General features: G+C 45.6%; 1 protein-coding gene across 2 annotated transcripts in view; it reads right to left on the minus strand.

Annotated features, from left to right (window-relative positions):
- CYP26C1 (cytochrome P450 family 26 subfamily C member 1) overlaps positions 1-27,765 on the minus strand; it is a 141,528-nt gene that overhangs the window by 90,984 nt on the left and 22,779 nt on the right. Inside the window, exons 1-4 of one of the 2 annotated variants that reach the window (XM_085606133.1) lie at positions 19,499-19,994; positions 17,568-18,322; positions 15,441-15,665; positions 12,204-12,479 (exon numbers count right to left, since the gene is read on the minus strand). In XM_085606133.1, the coding sequence (XP_085462259.1) occupies positions 12,204-12,479; positions 15,441-15,665; positions 17,568-17,771 (705 nt within the window). In that variant the 5' untranslated portion in view covers positions 17,772-18,322; positions 19,499-19,994. Of the gene's footprint in view, positions 1-12,203; positions 12,480-15,440; positions 15,666-17,567; positions 18,323-19,498; positions 19,995-27,765 lie in introns of those variants that run through there. The other variant, XM_085606134.1, reaches the window with a different exon arrangement.

Here is a 27,765-nt window from a genome sequence, read left to right on the forward strand (position 1 = left end):
AAAAAAAAAAAAAAATTGTTTTTTTCTCCCTTGGGGGTCCTTCTGTGACCCCCTGACCAAGGCTAGGGGGTCAGGAACTGTCCACTCTGCCCCCTTTTCACGTTCTCCACCTTTGTTTTTCACCCCCTCACACTGCGAGAGACAAAATGGTGACCGACACTTCCTGGTTTCGACCGATTCGAATGTTGACCGACATCTAACAACCAATCAGAATTGCGCTCGCGCACGGCAGGGTGCGCGCACAGTGCGCGCACGGTGCGCGTGTATAGATATTGATATGCTTTTAAATGCTATTTTCTCAGGAAATACTGAACAGATTTACACCAGACCTGCAAAAGGCACTTCCTTTACCTTATGGCTACCTCTCTGCCAAATTCCACGTAATTCTGTTCAGCCGTTCGTGCTGTAGCTGCGACTAAAGGTCCTATGGAAAAATGCATGGGGAAAACGCGTTTTGGGACCCCCCCTTTTTCTCGGTGCCCACTTGACGGATCACCCCGAGACTTTCAGGGTAGGAGCTGAACGGAGCGCCCCATTAGTTTTGAAAATTTCGCGAGGATTCGTCAACCGGCGCCAAAGTTATTCAAAATAGAATTTTGAGATTTCCTATGGAAACTAGGTTGTAACTATAACTATCTACTGGCGACCGGCAGTAGATAATATACATATATATATTATGTATACTAATAAAACAATATACAGCTTGTATCAGCTACGACATCGTGTCTAGGAGAAATATCTTCGTGTAGTGTATCGCTATAGCATCCATCTAAGCAATACATATCCGTAAGAGTCAACAACGAACGCTATTTTTTTAAGCAGAGGGGTGCACAGTCACGATTTTACATTATAAGACCCAACATCATCACTTATAAACAAATTTATTTCCCACACAAAGGTGATATGCAATGTTCTGGTGTGCATTTGGGTATTTCTATAAAGTAGTTTCCAGTATGCATTACCAACGGTTGATGAGCGTGGGATATCCTGAAGACTAAGGGTATGATTCCGATATCGACAGACCGGTTACTCTGTTAAAAAGGAGACGGATATCTGGTCTGCTGAAATATAAATCCCATAGGATATTATGAGAGTTATATTTTGGCAGATGGGATATCCTTCACCGCTGTGACGGAGTAACCCGTCCGCCGAAATCTAAATCAGGCCCTAAGTTTGTAAATGCAGGATATATGGCACGTCTTATTTTTATTTAGAAGAAGTTAATTATTGTGTTCAAGTTGGTCTATTATTATTGTTCTGTTTAAGAGCTTCCAAAATGGTATCCAAGCATGTTATTGTTACTGGTTTATTGAGTTTCTTGCATTGTCTTGCTAGGACCTGGATTTCTGTGTAAGTCCATTTAGTTAGTTTACGTAGAGCTTGGTTTCCAGTTTTGGGCTATCAGCCTCTTGCCCGGAATGAGTACCAGATCTATGAACTTGGTTTCATATTTGCATATTTCTGGGCAAGAGAACAAAATGAGTAAGAAGGCCATCAGGTTTAGGGTCTGTATGATGTTTGTGACTTCATCGATAGTATATAGTACACCCTACCAAAAAGGACCGAGGGCACCACAGCATATAATGTCAAACTTAACGGTGGGCCCAAGTTGAGGATTTGCTCCCTGCAGAATAATCGATGACCCAGATAGAGATAAAATGTTTGATGGTAGCAGGAACTGTCAAATAAGGTAATGTGCCCAACTGTGTCACCTGCCAAAGACCATGGTGCATCCTACCATGGCTCCATGACTACCCTGAAAACAGTCCCTCCAAGCTCTGCCCAGACTCCATGACTCCTGTCAGCGTTTTTTTTCACTCCCTGGTCTAGTTGCTCAGCAGACTAATGCATCCACTGTCGGGTTTTGTGTTAGACTCCACGGTCACAAAGGTTCAAATTACAGTGGGTCCACTTATTCTTTCATTCTCTCTAGGTTCATAAAATATGTACCAATATGTTGGGTAACAATGAACATCTGTTTCCTGTTAACAGCACCAAGAGACTCCAGCTGAGATGAACATGTGCTCTACGAATACACAATTATGTTAAATGTAGTTTGTAAATCTTTGAAGATGAATTCTTCCTATCGTGATGTCTTCTTGTTTAAAATGTCTAGATTTAAATTTGTATGGCGCTTTGTGGTTATGGATAGGATTCATTTCCACTTAAAATGTGTTTTTCATTTGCTCATATTGCTGATACGTTTGGAGCCATTTGATGAATCACCAAGAACTCCCAATCAAAAAGCAGAAATCACAAAAGTTTTGTGAAAATCCCAAATGTGCAGTTTTGTGAAAATCCCTCTGGGGTGAAGGATGAGAGAGGGTCTCAAAAGTTATATTTTCCTATTTTAACTTCCATAGGAAACTTTGCTCTCTGCTACAACCTATATCGCTGAACAGAATTACACCAAATTTGGCATGAACCCAAAACTTTACTTAGAGGTGTGTCTGTGCCAATTTTAAGTAAGGCCATTAGGTACTTTTTTGAGAAATTTGTGTTACAAAAAGGTGTCAGGTGGACTTCAGAGAGCTAATGAGAAAAATACTTTTCTGTAATTTCATCATTAATTTGCAGATCTGGATCCTTGAATCCTCCAAAGATATTACATTTGAAAAATAAACAAATCAAAATTAGAAGATTGAGCGTTTTTCCCTTTGCCCAAGCGTGGGATTTGGGTATCAAGAGAATCTGATTGTTAGGCAACAACTGAAATCTGAAATTTTGTTTTTCACTTCTTAAACCATTGCAGGATTCCAAACAGCAAAGCCTGCATCCCGCGGAAACAGGGTCAAAGGAAGTATAATGGGGATAGGAGCTTATACCCTGACTCCCAAAGAGGATGATCCCCAGAGGGGCTCTTACTGTTTCTCCTCCCAAAAATCCCCAACTTTTCTTGTGGGAATTGACAGTAGATTCTGAAACTGTTTTTAAAATTCAATATCCTTTTTTGTAAATCCTGATTAAACCAACAAAAGATTATCAATGCAACCATTCATGTCAAAGACCGTGCACAATGAGCACTGTGGACACACAGCCAAAGGCCATGTGAAGCAGGTTTTGGGCTAGTCGTCCGCAGAAGTTTGGGCTCCGGTCCTTGCCTTGTGGCCAACCTCCACTTCACATGGTTATCATAGGATAATCATGAAAAATCTTTGCTAAGGATAATATGGTTTCTTCTGCTCCTAACACTTTATCATATGATTGAAAAAAGAAATCAGAAATTCCCTTTAAAAAACACAATTAAAGTAAAGTTATAGCTACAAAACCAAACCAGATATCTCTTGAAATTGGGCGTTATTGTTAACTACACAAATCATAACTCACCTAACCCTTAAAACCATAACTCTCCCACCAAAGACACCTCAATATATTCAGAACAATCAATTAAATAAATTACTAACCATACATCATTAACCACACATATCCAAACAAATGGCATCATATCCATATTGATGTCATCCATAATGTCAATGATACGATCATAATTAATGTCACCAGTTATGTATCTATATCATTTGTGATGTCATCTGTTAACAGCAGCATCATGGACGATGTCAGCAGCCATTTTATCAGTGATGAAGTCAACGATGCTTTTTGCGATGTCCTCAATCATGCCATTAACATGGCACAAGTGAAGTATTATGTGAGGTCATAAGCAGTGCCTGATGGGGGTCACAAGTTATGGTTTGTTTACTGAACCATAACTGGCAACTGTCCGCACTTTTTATGCTTTGTTTTGTAACCATAACAATAATTTACATGGAAACGTGAACCCCAATTGTGGATCTACAACAACTTTGGCACATACTTAGCATATCCAGTCATGTTCTGGCTTTTCAAATTTCATGTAGTTCCCTGCAGCAGAAACAAAAGTTAAGTAGGAAGTCCAAAAATATGTATTTTTCCATTTTAGCCCTCGTTGAATTTTTTGCTCAAAGCTGCAGCAAAAACCACAGAACAGATTTACACAAACTTGGCACAGAAGTCGACCTTTACTCAGAAAGAGTGTGGTTGTATGTTTGTTGTAAATTCATTTAGTAGTTTTCAAGATATTAACCTTTGAAAAGGTGTCAGGTGAATTTTAAAAGGTTAACATTTTATCATATATTGACAATTGAAAGGACATTTTTTGGGTGTGCCTTTAACTTTAGCAGTTTTGGAAACGCTTAGGGTGTAAGGATTGCTTTTGCTATTTTGAAATGCATGCACATTCATCAAGGGGTAACCCGCTGAAAAGGGATGGGCAAAAAAGTGTTACTTTCTTAATAACGGCGGTGCAGTGTGGGGAATCTGCACAACATTTGGCAGGAGTTTAAAAGAATGAGTTTTACTTTGGTGTGAAAATGCATCAAAGGGGAAAAGATAAAGGGGGAAGTGGGCAATAACATTTTAATTTGCTAATAACGTTTAGACAGTTTGATGAACATGCATAACATGCAGCGGTAAGTTAGCAGGTTACACCCATTGTAGGCATTTCAGGTTTTCGGTAGATCCAAAATGTAAGGAGCAAGTTAAATAGAGAGGTGTAAAATATGTTTATGTTTTATGTGTTAACAACTTTGGCACCGTCTGATGAATCTGAAAGAAATTTGGTACAGACTTAGCATTTTTACCTGAATCTTGATGTTCTCATTTTCATGCAGGTCCACCAAAGGGGCTCACATTTAAAAAGGGGGGGGGGCCAAAGAAGTAAAGAATTTGGCACAGTTTGATAAATTCACATAAAATCTGTTTAGCAAGTTTCACTTTCTATTGGTATGTCAAGCTTTGAGCAAATTCTTCAAAGGGGGGGATAAAAAAAGAGAGGGCAATAAATATTAAATTTACTAACAACTTTGCTGCTGTTTGATGAATTTGTATGAGATTGGTCTGACAGTTTGCAAATTAAGCTTAATGCAAGAATATCTAGCTTCATGTAGATGAGACAGGGGGACAAAGTTAAAGAGGTGGGTCAAAAAGGCAAACGCCAACCCATGCTACAAACGGCCAAAGGCCTTGCATAAGTTGGCTTTCTGCCATGCAGCTTTGGCATCTCCTTCTGCACATGGCCGAACATGTGCATAGCAGGGATAGTCCGCCTGCAGCTAACTCCTGCTACGCACAGTTGAAGGCAGTACATGGCACAAATTCGCATCAGATATGGTGTGCATTGCGTATCATAACTGGCGAATCTCAGTACTTTCATTCGCTAATCCATCTTTTATGTATGTTTTTTTTCCATTGAATGAAAATATATATATATATATATATATAGCCACTCTGTAGTTCTAGTTAGAATTCCCAGAGATAGAAATTCCTCTGACATTTGCTTACTAATATCTTTGCCACCGTTTGACAAATTTCCATGAAACTTTGCAGACCTATTGCTTTTTCTACATTTGCGGTTGGTGCAAAGTTTTTCAGGGATTTATTAAGGAGGTGCAAAGAAAAAAGGGGGTCCCAAAACACGTTTTTCCACCAATGCATTTCCCATAGGCTCTGTACTCAGGCGGCAAAACGGCTGAACGGATTTTCTTTACATTTGGCAGGAAAATAGATTATGGTGTTTAAATGGTCCTTTTAGCTATTCCATGAGAATCCATTCAGTCATTTTTTTTAGTAATAAGGGACAAAACCTTAATGATATATTGGGCTGCGGAATACCGTGGTACATGACGAGAATAAAACTAAAATTATTTGGCTAATCATTGCTCTTACAAATGAAAGGGCAGGCATATTGTTCTGAACACACTTTATGTGGGTTATGTGTTTCATTACAAAATCTACAAAAAAAGTATTTTTTCCATGTCTAGGAAGACCTAAGCCAGTTTTACTAACTTGGGACAGGTAAGAAAAATTCCTTTTATTTAAAGTATATATTGTTTTAAAAGCTTAAGAAGCACAATAGTACTACTTTGAGAGTACAGCTGTACTAAAAAAGTTTTTTTTTAAATACACCATTGTACTGCATGCTATTGCACTCTACTCTATCCACTGTGTGGTACTGTACTCTGCGCCATTGCACTCTATGTCATACCACTGTGTGCCATTGTACCCTGCACTACTCTACTCCGCAGCCCTGTACTCTACATCACTGTACTCTATGCCACTGAACTGTATGCCACTCTACTGTATGCCACTGCACTCAATGCCAATGCCTTATACGCCACTGCACTCTACACCACAGCACTGTGTGCTATTGTACTGTACGCCTATGTACTCTGCACCACTCTGCATCACTGTTCTCTACGCCACTGCACCCTATGCTAATGCACGCCACTGCACTCTATGCCATTACAGTTGTGCCTTTACTATGCACTGCTTATACCCTTTCATATTACATCACTTATTCTATGAGAAATCATAGCATTCATAACAACACTTATAACATCTTAAATCACATCATTTGTGAGAACATGGCACATGGTGACTGGTGAGTTATAGTTAATGTAGTGTGGCTAGTGACTTAACAACACTGTGTACAGAGGTGCGTGAGTTATAGTAATTTGAAGGTGGTGAGTAAATTATACATTCAAGCTATAACTTTAGAATTTCTAATTTTTCTCTAATTTGTTTGGTTTGTATTTGAAAGAATAAATAAAATTAAAATAATGTGAAGGTAACGCATATTCTATAAATATGAGGCATAACTAGAAGTTTAACATTTTTAATGCTTATGTATTGTAAGTTGGTTTTGTATAGAAAGAATATATACATTTTTCCTAATTATTTTTAAGCTTTAGTCCTTAGTTTTTTATTGAATACACACAGACACACACACACATATATATATATATATATATATATATATATATATATATATATATATATATATATATATATATATATATATACACACACACAGAGAAAGGAAGAAAGAGCGGAGCGAGAGAGGTAGAGAGAGATAGATGTGCAGAGTAGAATATGCTATTACGATTTTTGAGTGGTGGAGTCTTGAGTTGGTCATGATGCCCCCTGCCTCCCTCAACAATGGTAATAGATAGCATAGTATGGTAATAGATAGCGCAGTATCTATTATCTATTCTATCTGCTAATATGGGTTATGCAATGGCATTTTTTCATGTCTTTTTGTTTTTAGAAAATGGTATTTAACCAAAACCAGAATGCAAGGTGTTAGCATATTACACAATGCAGATCTGCATTTATGGTTTACGCCATGGTGCTTTGTAGGGCACAATGGTTATAAACCATTTCACCACGACCGAGATAAAGGGGGCTAAATCTATGCAGCGAGATACAAAACAAATCGCACTGAAGAGGTCATACGACTCTTAGCACTGCAGAGTTGTTTCCCTCAATAAAGGTATGTGTATTAGCACAGTTGCTCTAGATAACACGAGTGTATCCCTTCTATTTTCAGTGGTATGGGTCATGGAGGACCTCAGATCCCCACTGGAGGCTGACGACAGCCCGCAGGATGGCTCGGTGAGTTGAACATTGCTGGTAAACCAGCAGTGATCTGCAGGTTACAGGTTCGAATCCTGGCAAGTCCCCATCAGCCTTCCAGACTTCCGAAGATTACTAATTTATACTAAAAGTAATACCTGTTTATCACAGCAACTGTGGCGTGAAAAGTTAATTAAAAATTATGATATACATCTCTTCATGCATACTGTAAAAGAGAGCACGTGGAAATATTATGTGGATGAAAGCAGTGATTTAAATGGGCAGATCCTCTCGGGCACTGAGTGCCTGCACTTCTCTTCTCAGCAGAGGTCCAATATTTTTAATGAGTAGTAATGAGAATATTGCAAAGAGGTACTCGGGCGTCGTGAGTACTCGCCCGTCTGCATTCACCTTTCAAGCACTGGATGTCATATGCAGCACCGCGGACACCACACACCGGAGGGAGTCACATTCATTTTTCCTGTGGAGCCACAATCTAAGCGCATGGCGCCTATTTGTCACGGAGCACATTCTAACAACATGTGCAAACATGAACAGCCCTTTAACTGCATGTCAGCTCGCATGCCGCAGCTCCCATTCCCTGTCAGAGAATTACTTTTAAAGATAATACAATGTGAAACACATTTCATAAAGAAAATATATAACTGCAGCAACACAAGTGTGCTGTCTTACAAAACTATAAATATAGGTCTCTACGGGGGCTCAAGCCTCAAATTCACACCACTAATCAGCAAGCACAGTGGCCACAAGAGCAAGTTCGAACTCTCCCGCCTCCAGAACATCCGCCAACCCTTCAGGACATCATAAGGGCTATAGGCACACTCCTTATGGCCGGACTGGATTATTGTAGCCTGGTGTATAAGGCCACAAAGAAACTCACTGTCATGCTGAAAAGAGTCACAGTCCCGCAGCAGAATCATCTGCGCTTCTAGAAAGTGGACTGCAATAAATCAGTTTTGAAAGCTCTCCATTGGCTCCCAGTGGAGTTCAGGACACAATTTAAGCACAGCATTCTGCTCAGTTCATACTTGGCAAAGACCCGGGATTTCTCCAGACATTGGCAAGCTATGCTTCAGCCACTAACCTGTGATCCCCTCGTGGCCCGTTCAATTCAATAGGAATCTAAAGTGCGGCTGAAGACCCTTGAGGGGCAGGAGGTCGAAACTGTTCAACAGCTCCAGCCTTCTACTCTGATTGTAGGCCTTCAGTTCAGGAAAACAACTGAAAACAAAGCTTTTCACCCAGGCTTTTAATTAGAGACTGATATCACCCACGGGAACGACCTAGGAGTGTCAGATCCAACACTCTCCCCCTCCCCCATAAAGTCAGATTGAACCCTAACTCTCAGGTTTTCAGAGATTACATTTACATCCTTAGTTGTTTTCATTCCAAAACTTTGAATGGCCCTGTGTGTTCTGCACGCTTTTTAACACAACAAATAAATACATATAAATGCACACATTTATAGGATTGTTTTGTTTCCTCTCACACTTTGTATGTTGCACTTTGTAGCATTACAAGACTGTTTTATTCTATTCTGTATTCTGCTTGGTATGTAAGGTAATATATTTTAAGGAGATAGTTTTGTATAAAGAAAGATTCTCGTAGGAAATGTATTCTTTGTTTTATCTTCACTGCATAAGTAGGAGTTCCATATCATAAAAATAAACTTAAACTTGAACTGCACACACGGTGCTGGTTTTGTGGGTGTTAAAATGACTTTGTGTGCCCATAGTTAAAGAATTCTTCCCACTCGTAATCCAGACTAACTCATCTTCAAAAGGCCACCAGGCCAGCAGACTATGCTCTTGAACAAATCCATTTCTGCACAGAAATCCTGATTCTGCCAATGAATCTTCTCCTTCAATATCCATAATGCCCTCTTTACTGCTTTAGGGGAACCCTGTAAGGTAGCAGCTGGTGAATTCTAACAAGGAGTGAAATGGACTACTTTAAGTATCTGAGATAAGAATGATGATAATGGTAGGGTGGTGTGTCCCTTTGTGCTTGAAGTGCTTGTGTAGATGATGGTATGTGAAAACACTGCCACAGCTAAGCCACTCTAACCTGTAGGTAGCGATTGTAATGAGAGGTTTCCCTGGAAGCGACCAGTGAAGCAGAATGACTCTAGGAGCTTCAAAGGTGGTGGGCTGGATCAACCAGGGTTTTCTTGTACTACATCTCTTTTTCCTTCCCTTAACTGTTCCCTTTTGTTTCCTGTTTCGACTGACAATCCGAAATTTAAACACAGGAGGATAAATAAATTGCTCTGATCACACAACTTTGGTCGCGTGTGGAAGATGAAATTAGGACACACGTCTCCTGCTTCCAAAAGTCATACAAGTATAGAGTGACCTGGCGTCTCAGATTTGATGGGATAGTCCCCGTTTTTCACTAGCTGTCCTGGCAGATTTTAGCAAATTTGGCTCATGTCCTGGATTTCATAGAGGGTTGACTAAAAACGGCGGGAGGCACTTGTTCCAAAGCAGGGCTGGTTTGCAGCTGTTACAAGAAAGCAGTATAAAAGGTAAAATACTGGGTTTAAAAACTGCATTTGACATATTTTCTTAGTGTCCCCCCTGTGTTTCTATGATGATGAGCGCTGTGATTCTGTGCCTCTCTCAGTTGATGTAAATATATAGACCTTCTATTTTTGCAAAATGTACTGGTTTTTGTTTTTCAAAATCTGGTCACCCTACACAGGTAGCTTTCACTTCATATCTCTTCCACCGTAGAGCACAGGGGGCCTTATTAGATCAAGTTGTGCACTACTGCAAAAAACATAAATCAAGAACATTTTGCTGCTCCCTCGCTAGGTAAAAATAACATAATCGCTCCATGGATTCTTTGTACACTAGAGCCAAAAACGGACTGTACTGATTTACATTATTTTAACCACCTGTAAATAACGGAGAATATTATTGTTAGACCTGGCATCCTTGGAAAGGCTTCCCCTTAACTTTGAGCCTTTAACCTTCCTCTTTTGCCGACCTCGTTTTTGCTAGCCTTAAGACTGTGTGCACTTTACCACTGCTAATCAGTGCTAAAGTGCTTGTGTTCTTTCCTTAAAACACGGTAAAAATGACTTGTACCCAATTGGCATGTTTAATTTACTTATAAGTCCTTAGTAGTCATTCATAGTAAAGTGGTACTACCCGTGCACAGGGCCTGTAAATTTAATGCTACTAGTGCCCCTGCAGCCCAGACTGTGCCACCCACTTAAGTAGCCCTGCCAAACTTGTCTCAGGTCTCCCATTGCAGCCTGTGTTTGCAGTTTTTAAACTGCCATGTTGATGCTGCATAATAAACCTTTTGCCAGGCCTAACCCTGCCCTTTTAATACATATTGGTCACCCCTAGCGTAGACCAGGACAGCCCAGAGGGCAGGGTGCCATGCATTTAAAAAGTGTGACATGCATTTGTACGTTTTACATGTACTGGTGGTGAAAAACTCTTAAATTCGTTTTTCACTACTGCAAGGCTTATCCCTCCAATAGGATAGCATTGGAGTAACCATATTATATTTAATAAGTGATCACTTTTTAGTGGGGGCAGGTAACCAGTTAGTGTCTGGTGTCTTTGAAATTGTAATGAAAAAGCCTCTCTGATGAGGAAGTTGGATTTGAAATTAACAATTTTGAAGATGCCACTTTTAGAAAGTTGGCATTTTTCTGCCTTAGTTGCTTGGTGTCTGTAGCCTGGCTCTGGGTCACATGTACACAGCACAAGCCACAATAGAAAAAGGGATATTTTTAAACATCCATGCACCGTGTGGCAGGCACCACACGGTGCATGGATACCCCCCAGGCCAAATCAAGGAGGCCTATGGAGGACGAGGGCTCTGCTAGGGGCCCCCAAAGTCATTTCCGACAGCCTTTCTATGACGGTCAGATGGCCATAAAAAGACTGTCCGAAATTGACATCCTAATCCCGACAGTAGTGCCTCTGCAAGCACTGCCTCCATTGCAGGGATTAGGCTCTGACCGCTGCCCCAATGGGCTCCTTGAGCCTGTTGGAGGCGGCGGTCTTTACCACTGCCTTATGCGCTCTGACTGCCGGTATCATAATCCAGCGGTCAGACCAATGCCCTAGATGTCAGGCGGACCGCCAATGATGGCCTGTCGCCAGCGGTCCGCCTTACATCATAATTGGGCCCTATGTGAGGTGTTCCTGCACCTCTTCAGACAGCCTTTGTGCTCCCTTACCACATGAGGTGTTCTTGCACCTCTTCAGACAGGCTTTCTGCTCCCTAACATGTAAAGAAAAAAATGTTTTATGGCTGACTGGTTGGCCCTTCCTTCACTAGAGGAACATTAATGTATCATCTAAACTGTTCCTGTTTTTTCTGTTTCTTGAAGCAGAGTTGACGTGACTTCCTCCTCGTTCACTTGCTCCTTGCTGGGACCTCCCTCCTGTGTTGTCCTACTTGCATTGGCCTCCTTTTCAGCTACCTCAAGAGGCTTCTTTGTTTTCATATCACCTTATTTCTCAAGATGTTTGTTAGTGGCCATTCCTCCTCCTCATGACAATCTTTTCCAGTCACACAATTTTGCCTGTTGAGGTGACCTTGAGGAAGGCATATTATATATGGTCCTTGGGTAGGGGAAGTGTTTTGCCAAAAGGATAGAAAAAGTTTATTTATGACTTACTAGGCAGCAGAGAACTGGTCTTGGTAAGTGGGGTAACACCTCCAGCTGAAGTGGCAAGATGAAAAATGACTCATAGTAATAAGATTTCTGACACAGATCACATGGACAGAAGGGTGCAGTGAGGACAGTGGAGGGAAGCCCCTACCTTCCGTAATCCACTGAAGGGGATGTCCAAGGGCAGGCAGAAGAGGTTCTCCACAAGCGTCTCGAAGGTCTTTGCGAGGTCCAGGAGCTCGAGCTCCCCCAGGCGGAGTCCCAATAGAGTGCGGGCAGCAATGCGGAAGGTGAGTGCTTTGGTCGCTGAGTATGCAGACACAGACCCCGGCTCCTCGCACCAGCCCTGCAGCTCGGTGGCCACCGCCTTCTGGATCCGAGGAATGTAGCTCTCCAAGGCAGAGGCACTGAACACCTGGGCCATGACCTGTGGAGGTGGTGAGATGTGGAGAAAGTACGATGAAGAGCAAGTGAGTGGAACGAGAGCTGGAGAGTTAGCAGTGGAGACCGGAGTGAGATGGGTGAGGAGAAATAGGAGGAAACTGAAAATTGTATTATGAGACAAGGCAATATTAGATGAGGAAAGGGAAGAGTTATATTAGAACACAGATAGAAGGACACGTAGAAGACAGACACATGAAGAAGGGATGAATCACATGTATAGACAAGAGAGTTACATGGGGTGATGGGAGAGACAGATATGGAGAGAAGGCAGTGTTAGAAAGGGAGGCGGGAAAGTTAAGTGTGGAGATGAAACAAATTGAATGAGAAGACAGGAGGGATAAATGAGGAGACCGGAGGGTAGGATGAGGAGACCGGAGGATAAATGAGGAGACCGGAGGGTAAATGAAGAGACCGGAGGGTAAGATGAGGAGACCGGAGGGAGATGAAGATGCAGTGGTAAGGTAATATGAGGACACCGGAGGGTGAGATGAAGAGACCGGAGGGTAAGATGAGGAGACCGGAGGGAGATAAAGAGGCAGTGGTAATATGAGGACACCGGAGGGTGAGATGGGATATGGGAGAAGTAACATAAGGGGATGGCAGAAGTAATATGAGGAGACGGGAGACAAACATGAGACAGGAGAGTTGGATCAGGAGATAGTAGAGCTAGATAAGAATACAGGGCAGCGACAGATGATGAGACATGGAAAAGCAATAAGGGTAATAAGGAGGATCAGATGAGGAGATAGAGGATAGTTAGATGAGGAGAGTTCAATGGGGATACATAGACAGGTTACATGGGACAGAGGAGACCAAGATGGGGAGATAGGAGACTTAATAGACTTGGCAGAGTCAGACATGGGTCAGGAGACGTTGTATGGGCGAATACGAGATTTACATGAAGAGTCACATGAGAAGATGAGTTAGTTAGGTAAGGAGACAGTGTAGGGTCAGATGAGGAGTCACTGGAAGTTTCACTGGGAGAATGAGAATTTGGTGACGATATGAGAAAGTCTTATAAGGAGAAATAAGTGTTGGATTAAAATAGGATAAGCAGATGAGTCACTGGAGAGTTAACTGAGGAGACGGGAGTTATATAAGGAGAAAGGGTAGAGATAGATGAGAAGACAGAGGGAGTTAGGTAAGGAGTCAAGGGAGAGTCAGGGGACAATCTAAAGGCCGCTTAGATGTAGAGCGACGGGAGAGTCAGCTGAAGAGCGAGCAGAGACTGTTGATGAGAGAGTCAGCAGAGGACAGCAATGAATCACTGGAGGAGTGAGTTGGGGAGTGTGAAAAAAGGTGAGTGTGAGAGTTAGATAACGAGGCAGGGAAGTGTTAAATGAGGCTACTGAGGGAATTCACACTACTTTCTAACGAGGGTGGGAGAAGGTTTTGGAAGTTCACCTCATCCTCCCCTGGAACATGTACTGTAACAGAGAGGACGCCTCTCAAATTGGACTCTTGTTAGTCCCATTTCCAGACAGGTGAAGGGAAATAAACCTTATTTTTAAAGGACTCTCATCCACACTTCTGTGTGGCATTCTTATCATGGAGTCCTTCCCGGTACCTCTAGAATTCCCAGGCAGGCTCAAACCCACTTTGAGAAGAGGCACTTTAATATTAAACTTTTTTTTTACACTCTTGGGAGATCTAGATAAGGGGTAAAAACGCCTAGAGGTGGTCCCCTATTGCCTTTAATTTTGGCACACCTTTGGCAATTTAAAAACAAAGCAGGATGTATTTGGGGCGTTCTATAGCCCTACATCCACTGGTCATCATGTTTTAGCCAGCTCTTCTCTGCCCATTGAAGTGTGGATGAGAGTTCTTTCAAAAATATTGTTTATTTCCCTTCACCAGTGTGGGAATAGGACTAGCATGAGTCCATTTAGGGAGGCGCCCTCTCTTGTATAGTACATAAAGGGAACTAAACAAAAAGAGAGGATGGAGGGAGAGTCACACACGGAGAAAGGCGGGAGATAAACGATGAGAGAGTGGGGGCTGAGTGAGCAGACACAGGATGTCAGGCGAGGAGGTGGAGAAAAGACAGAGCGCGGATCGAGGAAGCCTGCAGCTAGCCAGGCGCGCGCGGAGCGAGCTGGAGTGCGGGCTGTTAGGCCGGCAGCATTCCCGGGGGGCCTCCCCAATCCCGGGGAGCTCCAGTGCCGCAGCAACTCGGGTCCGTCTCGCCCCGTCCGGAAAGGGACCCTACCTGAGTCAAGGGTGCGATGCGGGGTGTGCTCTGAACTCACGTGGACCGGCTGCCAGCATCAATCACGACACCTGTCCGGTGTGTGCTTAAGACATCCCAGTTGTGGTATTTTAGGTGTCAAATGAAGCTGGAAAGCACGAGCTTGGGCTAGGTGTGGTGTCACCCCCGTGAAGGACTCTCTCTCAGACTCTCCGTGAACTGACCTCTCTGGAGCCTTCACTTGGCAGACGTGGTCTGCAGTCTGAATGTAGGATCACCTGGGACTGGGACCCCCTGCCGAGTTGTCCTATCCTCTTCTCTAAAGCCAGCCCATCCCTCGGAGGCCCCCGCTGACTCCCACCAGGGACTTCGTGGAGTCACTCTGTAGGGTCCCGAAACCAACCGTAATCATGGGACCCCTCGCCCCAAATTCTAGAGCCTCCTCCGGAATTTACAGGACCCTCCCACCGCCGCACCCTATCTCCTGGACTGTGACAGACCCCACTGCACCACACCACCCTCTCCCTAGCACTGGGAGTTTCCCACAAGGCTCTGGGCCCCGGTCCCCTATCACACATCGCTGTACACACTTCTTGGTCACCACAGTAATCCGACTCCGCTGTCCTTTTCCGTTCAAGGTGTCTGGGACCCTGTCTGTGTCTCCCCCCCCCCCCCCCCCCCCCCCACACACACGCACACGCAGACACCACCGTTCTGTGGGCGCCTCTGCCACGCGCGGTTCCCCGCGCCGCTCACCTTCCTCCGCTGCCGGTGCTCCTCTCCCACACAGTTGACCAGGGTGTGCGGGCCCAGGATGATCTGGGTGCTCTGCGGCCACTGGCTGCTCACCAGGGAGTGCTCCCCCAGCAGCAGCCTGCGCACGTTCTCCGCCCCCGTCACCCGGATCACGGGCTTCCCCAGCAGGTGGGTCTTGAACACGTTGCCGAACTTCGCTCTCCGGGAGCTGTGGAAATCCGAGCCCTGCAGAAGACAAACACGGTGATGCTTCTGGGCGCTAGCGTGCGCTGAGCAAAGGACATCTCTAGACACTCCGCCGGGACATGTGTGGGGCTACCGAGGCTGCTGTGCGCTAGCGTGCGCTGACATAGGACATCTCTAGACGCTCAGCCGGGGCATGTGTGGGGCTACAGTGGCTTTTGTGCGCTAGCGTGCGCTGAGCATAGGACATCTCTAGACACTCTGCCGGGACATGTGTGGGGCTACAAGGCTGCTGTGCGCTAGCGTGCGCGGACATAGGACATCTCTAGACGCTCAGCCGGGGCATGTGTGGGGCTACAGTGGCTTTTGTGCGCTAGCGTGCGCTGAGCACAGGACATCTCTAGACGCTCAGCCGGGGCATTTGTGGGGCTGCAGAGGCTTTTGGGCGCTAGCGTACGCTGAGCACAGGACATTTCTAGACGCTCAGCCGGGGCATGTGTGGGGCTACAGTGGCTTTTGTGCGCTAGCGTGCGCTGAGCACAGGACATCTCAAGACGCTCAGCCTGGGCATGTGTGGGGCTACAGTGGCTTTTGTGCGCTAGGTGCGCTGAGCACAGGACATCTCTAGACGCTCAGCCGGGGCATGTGTGGGGCTACAGTGGCTTTTGTGCGCTAGCGTGCGCTGAGCATAGGACATCTCTAGACACTCCGCCGGGACATGTGTGGGGCTACAAGGCTGCTGTGCGCTAGCGTGCACGGACATAGGACATCTCTAGACGGTCAGCCGGGACATGTGTGGGGCTACAGAGGCTTTTGGGCGCTGGCGTACGCTGAGCACAGGACATTTCTAGACGCTCAGCCGGGGCATGTGTGGGGCTACAGAGGCTTCTGGGCGCTAGTGTAAGCTGAGCACAGGACATTTCTAGACGCTCAGCCGGGGCATGTGTGTGGGTTTACAGAGGCTTGCAAGCTCCCACTCGGAGCGCTGCTATAGGGGGCATGTGGAGTCTTCCAACACTCACCCGGAGCACGTGCAGGGCAAAGAATGTCCATAGAATGTCCCCGAACGCCCATCCAAGATAAGTGCAGTGCAAAATAGTATTCCAGGCAGTTAGTCGGGGCACGTGTGCTGCTAAAAAGCCTCCCAGGCACCCACGGGGAATGAACAGCGCAAAATGTCCCTCCCGACGACCATCCTGGCGTGTGTAGGATAAAGAGGGCATTCTGTGCAGTCGCCTGGCATGTGGGGCACAGGACACCTCCAGAAGCCCACCCTAGGCATGTGTGAGACTGACAGGGCTTTTTTACACTCGCTGGAGGAACTGCTATGGGTGGCATGCGAGGATCTTCAGGGACCACCCCACCACGTCCCTGGGGCACTTGTCGGACAAAGGGGTTGTTCCATGCCACCCAGGTCCCTGCTGTACACGACATATAAGTGTGGGGCAGGCGGTAATTCACACTACATGAGACAGGCAATATTGCATTTAGACACTTTCGAACCTTACACGTTTGCAGCGGTAAATGCTCTACGATACATAGTACACCCCTGCGCCTACGACTAATTACACACAAGACGAGCCACACCATTCGAAATGGCATAGGTATATACGTGCAAGAAGAATTTACTATGCGAGCCACGTTATCAAACGCTTCAGGTAAATCGTAGAAAGTTGCAATTTACAGATACCATCTCAACATGTTAACTTATCAGAACTCGGACGCTTAAGATGAAGGGGGGCAGTAACCCCCCTTTAAGTCTGTATGTTGCACTGACACCTCACGGTATGCTCCGTGTCCACCCAAAGCTCTCTGAAGTAACCGCGAGGCCACACGCAGCGCTTTACAACCACACTTACTAAATACACAAACAATTTTAACCAGAGCCGTTAGACAACAGAAATGACTTCATGCCAGACATGCCGTTCTTGCAGGCGTCCTTACCTGTACGAGCCAGTGTAGGGTCTCCCCGAAGAAGGGCCAGCCCATGGACCCCCTGGGGAGGGGCAGGGGACACTCCCTGTCCCTGGTCCTGCTCCACCTCAGCACCCAGAGCTGGCGGGACAGGGCCAGGAGCAGCAGCAGCGAAAGCACTGAGGTGGCAGCGCCTTCAAACAGGGACAAGTAGCTGATCTCGAGGAGAAACATGTTGGGGGAGCTGCCAGGGGAGGGAGTCTTCTACCGGGGGAAGGGTCAGGCTGGAGGCACGGAACCCTGGCACAGGACACGAACCCCTGGCCCCACTCTCAGCTGAAGAGCCTAGACTGCGAACAGTTACTTTATGGCCGAGGAGAGGCTTTTCTTGGGCAGTCGTCCCGTTGACACTGGAAGGGGTCACGTGCGAGACGACGGGTCCTGCACTTGAGGCAATGTCTCTTCTCTCAGGTGAAGGGCTCTGGCGGGAAACCGGTGCAGCTCTGTCAGGTGAGTGGCGCGGACAGGGCACCTTTGGTACTTCTGCTAGACGAGTAGCCGCTCACAGGATGCAATGGGCGAAGGGCTCCGAATGGGCATCAATGAGTCCTCTGCCAGATGGAGGACCTGTACTGGGCATCAGCAGCTCCTCTGTCAGGTGGTATCAGTGGCTGCGCTGCCAGGTGCGTGTTTACAGTGGAGACCCTCACGCAAGACGCCCGCAGCTGCTTAACGGGGGTCTGAGGTCCTGGAGACGTCCAGCCAGCATCACAGGTATCGGATCTCTGCAGAGAAAAGGACGAAGAACAGCGTAAATAAACCAACGGAGTGAGCCCCCGAAACAAGCCCCCGAAAGGGCACATCTCTGCCGTGACTGCTTCAGGAAAGCGGCCGCCTGGAAGTTCTGCACACTGCTCCAGGCGCCGGGTAGCTGCACAGAAGCGCACTCTTAGAAACTGTGCATTCATCAAAGCGGACTACTCGACCCCGAAAACACCGGAGCTGAGGAGACCTGCGATCTTGTGCGTTTACAAAGCTGATTTGCGCCCGCTGAAGAGCTTCGGTGCACAATAATGCACTGCACGTGCATGCAGACTTGGTGAGAAATAGTGAAACGAGCAGAGATTGGTATTTTAGGATACCGCCCTGTTCGCTTCACATTTCATGTTGTACGAATCTCAGAGTTGTTTGAATTCAATGTGTTCTTTCAAACTCTACTCAGCGAATACGTGTGTGAGATTTACCCAGGGCAACTAACGCATGTGCATGTGTTAATCTGGAGCATAGTGCGGTTTCACTCGGCTCTCAGAGAGGATATTAAAAATTTCAATAATGTCAGAGGTACATATTAATGTACCGCATGGGTTTGGTTGGAATACGTGCACAATGCACAGCCAGCAGCAACAGGTTTAAAAAAAAAAAAAAAGTTCCTATAAACTTTACGAGTGTCAGTCGGTCCTAGTGACAGTCTGCGCGTGAGGCGGAACGCAGTCCCCGCCTCGGATGTGTTGTATTGTCTAAGTATGTTTACCGAGAGGGGCTGCGTCACCTCCCAGCACAGGTACACCGCGGAAGGGGCGCTGCTCTCACAGGGGCTGCAGAGAAAGGATGCATAGAGAGAGAGAGCAGCCACCCAGAGAAGTGAGAGGGCGAGGCACAGAGAGAGAAGTTACGGAGACAGAGGGACAGGTCAGAGCCAGCAAATACTTACACAGAGATAGAGAGGTGCGAGGAAAGAAGACGCAGAGGTGAGGTCCGAGTTAAAGAAACGGAGACCAAGAGTAAGGAAGACATTGTATTGTTTGTGATTTTGTTGATGTAAATGATCATGCTATTGATCGAATACATTATATATATAAGGAAGACAAAGGAAAGGATACAGAGGGCGAACAGAGAGAGAATCATAGGGGCAGAGAGAGACAGGAGGAGAAACGTGACCCAGAAAGGGATGCCCGACTCACCAAGGCGGGAACGAGTCCGGCTCCGTGACCCCTCGGAACTCTGCGAGTCTGCGTTTGCTGAAGTTTCCCCGCCTGTGGTAAATTCGTACATATATATCGGCGCTCTATAGGGTCCCCCTTCAGAGGGGGTGACGCGCCTCCTGCATATTTAAGGAGCCTGCAGAGGAACGTGATTGGAGGTAGCGGACTGGGGTATTGAAGGCAGGAGCGTTAGGGCTGAGGAGAGGGCTGCGGTGACAGGTCTGGGGGTTGGGCCTGCAGACCGACCCCCCAGGGCAGGTAACCAATGGCGGCCCGGCTGCAGGCTTACACGCACCCTGCCCCAGCACCCGCACACGCTCTTGCCCCTAAAAACCAATAGGACCTGCAGGGGTAAACCCGAGTTTAGGGGTCATGACAGGAAATCCATCGAATAACCGGCAACTCCAGGGCAACTCTTTACAAATATCATCTTTATGTATGTGCAGAGATGAATAGACGCACCCAAGGGCCGAGGATGGATGCAAGCGAGGCGCACTGATGGCCAGACACCCACCGACCCTGCGTCTCAGTTTCAGGTTGCTCTGTGTAACCCAGTCAGGCCCCAGGCCAGCGAGGGAAGTTTCTGCGGCGAGAAGGGACCCTGGTGGGAATGTTTCAGACCCGAGAGCCCGAGCGCTGCAGCTCTGCAGTGTGTCCCCGAGACTCGTCCTGCCAGACTGCAACATCCGACGTCAGGCGTGAAAGCTAAAAAGTGCAAAGGAAACACAACGAACTACGGACTTGGTGCTGAGATCATTGGTGCTGGTCGAATATATAAGCGTTCATGTGTCGCCCTCAATGGATACGGCATCAGAATGATCATTTTTGAATCTAAAGAGCGGCTCAGTGAATGCCGCGTTATATCACCCCAGGTGATATAAGATAGGGGCGTTTTATATGTCTGGCTTTGAAACACACGACTGCTTTTCCCTAACACCATTCAGGCTATATACACACACCGCTAGCGGGGCTTTTGGGCCGCGGGCTCCACTGGTCTGCTAAATTGTTGTTCACATTGTGCTTCCCTTCATCACTGCATAGGGCAGTGGGGCAGAGCACTCTGCCCACTGTCCCAACTGGCTCGCTCGCTTCGAATGACTGCATAAGAAGCCCGTGCAAATTGTTCGCAGCCACCTAAATAATACTTTTCTTTTCCATGCACAGCTGGTTCAAAGTTTACATTTTTATTTTGTTTTTATTCATATTACATTAAAATACCGAATGTTTATTTTGCCTGCACTGGTTTTTAAACCTTATGTTCTAAGGTGTTCAAGGACGATTTTGTGACCTTGCAGGTGCCGGCAGCTTGAATGCTTGTTTAGAAGGTGATTCATTCTTTTCTACTACACAAATAAAATAAAATGTAGAGTGCACGTGAAAGACTTTAAGTTTAAAAACATTCCTAATAAAACAGTGCAGTGGTGAATGTTTTTTAATAAAAGTAACATTTTTATTGCAGGTAAAAAAAGCAGCCACGTTTAGGTGAGGGCATATTGCTATGCTTTCCTTTTTTATTTTTCTGGCATATGCTTACAATAAAAAATAACCATCACTCTAGCTTGCCAAGACCAGATCTGTGGGCTATGCCAATGCTTGTTTATTCATTGTATGCCACACAATTATGAATGTAAAAAGCACAGCAGCGGGATTGTAATGCATGTGTCCGTTTATTTCAAGACGGAAGATAACGAACCACTGCAGGATAGCCTGCAGTCGCATATGGGTATATACATGTAAACTATAAAGTTTTAAATTCGTTTTTCTGTTCGTAGTTTATTATCATTATGTTTAAAACACGAAATTCCCATGTGAAATTATGGGTATAAAACACTACTAATGAGTTTGGGCTCAGGCAGTAGAGCTTGGGAATACAGGGTAGTAATTGCCTCCTGACGAGCTCTGGACCAGCACCTGCGCGCCATGAGAGGTACTCTACCTGTTTTTACGTTACTGGCAGTCCACGCGGCACCCCTTTACACTTACCTGCTCCCTGCTGACGAGAGGCAACTACCTCGAAACACGTGTCCAGGGATGGCTAATGCGACACATACACTTTTTTTCAACACTGTGGCATAGGCGTACTCGCCGTCGCCACTACAATGACCAGAGTTCCTTGGGGTAACATGCTGGTGTGACGAGCAGTGTGCGGCCAACTGGATTTGTTTTATAAAGGCTCCCTTGAGCCATTCGGGCCGACGAGCTCTGGACCAGCACCTGCGCGCCATGAGAGGTACTCTACCTGTTTTTACGTTACTGGCAGTCCACGCGGCACCCCTTTACACTTACCTGCTCCCTGCTGACGAGAGGCAACTACCTCGAAACACGTGTCCAGGGATGGCTAATGCGACACATACACTTTTTTTCAACACTGTGGCATAGGCGTACTCGCCGTCGCCACTACAATGACCAGAGTTCCTTGGGGTAACATGCTGGTGTGACGAGCAGTGTGCGGCCAACTGGATTTGTTATATAAAGGCTCCCTTGAGCCATCCGGGCTGACGAGCTCTGGACCAGCACCTGCGCGCCATGAGAGGTACTCTACCTGTTTTTATGTTACTGGCAGTCCACGCGGCACCCCTTTACACTTACCTGCTCCCTGCTGACGAGAGGCAACTACCTCGAAACACGTGTCCAGGGATGGCTAATGCGACACATACACTTTTTTTCAACACTGTGGCATAGGCGTACTCGCCGTCGCCACTACAATGACCAGAGTTCCTTGGGGTAACATGCTGGTGTGACGAGCAGTGTGCGGCCAACTGGATTTAGTAATTGCCTCCTCAAGTGTCCGAGATCTCCTGTCAGCAGCAAATGCACTAACTCTGATTTCTCGAGGTAATGCCTGTGCTGCAGATGAAAGGGAATGTTCGAGCTCTTTTGCTTTGGTGCAGGCACATAACTGGATCGGAGCCGACTCGTACAGGTCTACGGACTGCGTTTCCGACTGAGCAGTTACGATGTCGGATTCGGACAGCCTTTCCAAATCGGTTGTTCCAACACAGATCGGCTGTCGTAATCTGACTTTGGGGGCCTGTAGCAGGCCCCCATTCACCCTGCGCCTTCGAATGGGGCCCCTGGGGGTACCCAAGAGACCCCATTTCCAACCATGCACAGTGTGGCAGGCACCAAGGGGTGCCCGCCACAGGGTGCACGTTTTTTCCCAGCCACCATTTTCTTCAATGGGAGCCTGTGTATTCAGTCGGAACACAGGCTCCCATTGAAGTCAATGGGGGTCCGACCGATTCGTATTTGTAAGCATCGTAATCGGTCAGTTGGACTCCCCGAATCCTATTAGGTCAGAAACCATTCCAAGACAGATTCGGTCAGAATGCTTTCCGACTGACATCATAATTGGCCCCTTAGATAGGATCCGCATAGTAGGAGTACGCTTGATTACTGTCATGTATATATGCCTGCATATATTTGCTGTTTTAGCACCATAGGAGAATTCCACCTTCTATTTACTCTGTTGGTGCTTGTAATCTCTTATGTTAGCTTCTGTCTATTGATTGTTGCAACACATATGTTTTATACTCGAATGACACTGGTTTAATAAATGCTTATTGAAAACGTCCCCAATGTTTATTTTGTGTATGTCTCTGAGACTGAGTGAGCACGATTGACTGAGCAAAAAGTACTGTACTGTTTCCACGATCCCTGAAGGATCAAGGGTTGTCATGTTCAATGGTTCCAAAAACGATTTGCTCCTTGGTAAGGTTAGGGGGCTTATAGTGGCACTGTGAGCTAGCTGGCCTATATGCAGACATATACCGTGGGGGTGTCCGGAATCAGTCTAGACACCAATCCCTTAGTTTATGTTGTCCAACAAACGCACAGATCCTATGTATTTTTAGGAACTACACAACAGTACTACCATATGTGCAAACCATACTGCTAACGTTCATACTGTGTGGCCTAAGACTGTCACCTGAGCCCATCAGTCACACTATAGGATTAGCTTCTTAGACAGTAGTCGTCACTTACATCTCTTCCTGATTCAAAGGCTCGGAGCAGCGAGTAGACGTCACCTCCTGCCACAGTTAGCATTCCATACTCCCCACGTCACATCCGGGTCCCTCTACATGCTGACTACTCTATCTCCTGGTATTATACCTAATGTGCCATTTTTGTCACATTTTATGATCAGGCGAAGTCTACAGTGACATACGGTATGTGGTTCTATAGATGAATGTGGTTCTATAATGTTTAAGACACATTTAACAGAGCAGACTAACAACATTATATGTCTAAAGACAATCTGCGCCTCTACCTGCTGCACAATAAATATGAAGCTTAAACATATACTAATCATTTTGACGATCTCCCTGCATCTTTTGGTCAGACTACATTTCTGCATTTTGAACATATAGTATGTCATTCAGTCACACTCTATGTGTCACCTGTTAACCCCGTTACTAAGTACACACAACATTAGTTGGCACTGGCCATCTTGCTCTATCCCGAGTACACAGAGTCTCTTTGTGCTTAGTATATTTAACCAGCACTATGCTCTTCAAAGATGGTCTAATACGTCAACACTGCTCCCCCATATTCATTGTATATAGAATGGTGGGTTATTTTGTTTTTCTAAGACGAACACAGCATGTTCTTTAATTATTTCCTGATGTTACTTGACTTGTACATGCTCAGCATCCCACAATTGCATCATCAATAACAGTGATGTAATTGATGATGTAATTGTTGTTGCCAGATGGGATCTCATCATTGATGTGTGTATGTATGTGGTATCACAAACCTAGCCAAAAGGCAGCAGAGCACTGCGGAGTGATGTAATTTAAATTGTAATCACTGATGTCATTAATAAAATATGAGATGTCATCAGAGATGTCATGAATGAGGTCATAACCAGTGCATGGCAAGATCATGAATTATGGCACGTGTAGCTAATTGTAACTGGCCATATTCAGAGTTTTATTTGGTGTTGTATCATAACTTTAACAGTTTTTCAAGGCTCCTAGACACGTTTGGGAATTAGTGTGGGGTATAAATTGCGTTTTCATTTCATTTCAACATATATTAACTAAAACATACAAAGGTTAAAGTGACAATAATAGCATGTGAAAATGTCAGACAAAACATAATATTTTAAACCCTAAAAACCACTGAAATTCACCAGTTATAGTTAACTGAAGTAACTATAACTGGCCCCCTCGCCATGCTCAGTGTTATCAATGATGTAATTTCAGATGTCATTAGCAATGTTATCAATGATGTCATAGAACAGGGGTTCTTAACCTGTGGTCCGCTGACTCCTAGGGGTACATGACACCTACTCAGGGGGTTCCCGACTATTAAGAAAATGAAATAATATGAGCAGATTATTAAAGTATATAAATATACAAAGCTAAATAAAAAATTCGAAAGTTTTTAACGCTCTGTAAATGTGAAGGAATTTGAAATTGGAAGCTAAAAATAAAGTTGGTATCCTCATCTTGATTCCTAGGTGCAGCACAAGTACTGTAAAAAAAAATCAAATATGGACGATTGACGGCCTCATCTGAAGCAGACGTGCTAACAAAAAGAAAGAATGCATTAGTAGCAAAAAAGAGATTGTGATATGCTAGAATCTAGAATATATGCTAGAACTTAGAATATCGTTTTGCCTTTTAGAAATAAAACTACATTTTCTCATTGAAATTACAATTTTGATTTCCGTATGTTTGTTTTGAAATTAAATGCAATATTTCATAATTGTGTATATGTTTGATATATGCTTTTTTCTGTATTGGTTTGAGGTTCAAATCATAGGAATTGCTCGGGTGGGGTCCCAGGCTTCCAGTAGTGATTCAGTGGGGGTTCACAGATGTAATAGGTGAGGTCATAAGCAGGCAACGGCGAGAGGGCAAGTTATAGTTACTTCATTTAACCATAACTACTGAATTTCAGTGGTTTTTAGAGTTTAAAATGTTATATTTTAACTGACATTTTCACCTAACTATAACATGTCTTTAACCTTTGTTTTTTTCCAGCAGACTTCTGAGGTTTTGTTTAACCTTAGGTGTTGGAAATGGCCCTTTTTAGCGTGCTTTCCCTCGACATTTTGCCCCTCCTGGTTTTCCACTGATCTACGTGCTAGTCTTCGGACTTTGAGTTCTTTGACACTGCCATTCAGTGGCAAAGCGCTGTGCTTGTCATATACATACTGGGGATTGGCTGATTTAAGTTAGCTGTAAGTCCCTTGTCCAGTGGTAAGACATGTATACCTAGGGAATTTACCTCAAATGCTACTCATGTGGGCCTGTAGTACTTACTGGTTGTGCCATCCACCGAGGTAGCTTTTCAAATGTACCACAGGTCTGCCATGGCGGGGCCTGTGTGTGCAGGTTACTGTTACTCAACTTGGCATTTACAGGCTACTTGCCAAAGTTCTTCATGTCTCTCCCTACATTTCAGTACTCCCTGGGTGCAGGGTGCAGTGTAGGGAAGAGGGAGGGCATGTGCATGTGTGCACTACATGCCCTAGTAGTGAATAACATCGGATGGTGTGTTCAGTACTGTGAGGAATGCTTCTCGCATTGATTAATATGCGGAATCTGTGGAAAGGCTATTGAGCTGTATTTCCTACTTGCAGAAAAGTAGCAGTATGGTATTTAGTATTGATGGATTAGTAATGGCAAATCCTCTCTGTCAGTGAGAGCGGATTTGACATTACTAATGGGGAAATGCCATTTTGGGAAAGTGGGCCTTTCCACATCTGGTTGTTGGGAGGACAGCTACATCTGTGCCTTCCTGATACACACCAAATACTAGGGGCACTGAAGGGAAACTGCAGAACTCTGACTCTGAGGGGCCTACCTGCGATGGATAAGAGGGGGTGGATTTGGCATCTTCATTCCAAGGAACAGGATCCTTGCCCTACTAAAGATATTGATCAAGCCTCCCCGGGTAGGATGGCAGACTGGACTACATTTAGAGTGGGCCTATGCATTTCAAAGGCGGCCTTTTGAACTGATCTCATCTTCGAAGGCCATTGTGGGTATAACTACTGGGGCACTGTCCTCAGGAGTTTAGAGACACTTTTGTGATTGGCACCATTCTACCCTGGTTCAACGCTGGGACATCAACAAGAGAAATCATTGGGGCAGGAGGGACTGCAACGGGATTATCCGCAGACTTGTGGTGCCCTGGGGCTTGTTGTGCTCCAGGAAGGGGACTATCACTTGGTGGATTTTTGCCTGGATGTTGCTGGCCTGAAGTCAATCACCTCCTATCATGACCCGGTGCCCTAAGCTCTCCCTAAGGGCCAGTTGGCTGGCTTCTTGTCCAAGAGATCTCAGGGACAGAAAGGATCTCCCCGTTTGTACACGATCGTAAGGACCAAACAGGGTGCAGTGGAATCCTGTGGAAGTTATCGTCGTTTGGGACATGGACCGTCCTGACGTATGCAGTAATCACACTGTACAAAGGAGTGTGCACGTAAAGATCAGCAGCCTACCTGTGGTGTCGTAACGTGAGGAGTTTGAGGAGTGCTGGGGAAGTCGCCAAGTCCAAGGGACCTGAGCTTGCAACTGGAAACCTTTGCTAGCTTGCACTTCGTAGCATGTGGTGTCCGAGGGGTGTTGGGAACGTTGCAGAGTCCATGGGACCCAAGCCAGAAGCCTGGATTGTCTCCGACCTCTGGATCGGGTGGACAACAGTGCCTGACATCATAGCCTTAGTCTGAGGTCGCCGGCTCACTCTCCCCGGACTCGCGCCACAATGTACTCTGTTGTTGGTAACATCAGGACTGGACCAGAGTGGTCTCATTGTGCCTTGTGTGCACCCACAGCTGGTTGCCTGGAGCAACTGCGGCTCAAACCTCTGCCTGGGGGGGGGGGGGCATTTCTTCAATTTGGAAGCATGCCAGCTTCCGGTGTCGCAGTCTTTTGCCTACAGGGTGGGGGGGGGGGGGATAGTGAGATCGCACTGGTGAAGAGGCCGCTGGGTGCCTTGACAGCCTAATCTGGATGGACGAAACCAAGTAAATGCTTCCTTCACTTTAGGTGGGCCTGACGACCGAATCAACATGTCTCAAGTGGGTGCAACGTGTATCGTTGGCTGGTGTAGTTTGAGTGGCTGCAGGACTGAGTCTTGAGGTGTAGTCAAAACCTGTGATTTCTTGACCATTACAAGCTGAACGGGGTGTGCGATATTTGAGAATGTAGTGTTTGATGCTGATATGCTAGCGGGAAAGTGGAATACATCTGAACAAGCCTGCATATATGTTCTGTCAGTTTGATGTTGGA

This window comes from Triturus cristatus, chromosome 1_2, assembly GCF_964204655.1.
Source record: "Triturus cristatus chromosome 1_2, aTriCri1.1, whole genome shotgun sequence".
Classification (NCBI taxonomy): domain Eukaryota; kingdom Metazoa; phylum Chordata; class Amphibia; order Caudata; family Salamandridae; genus Triturus; species Triturus cristatus.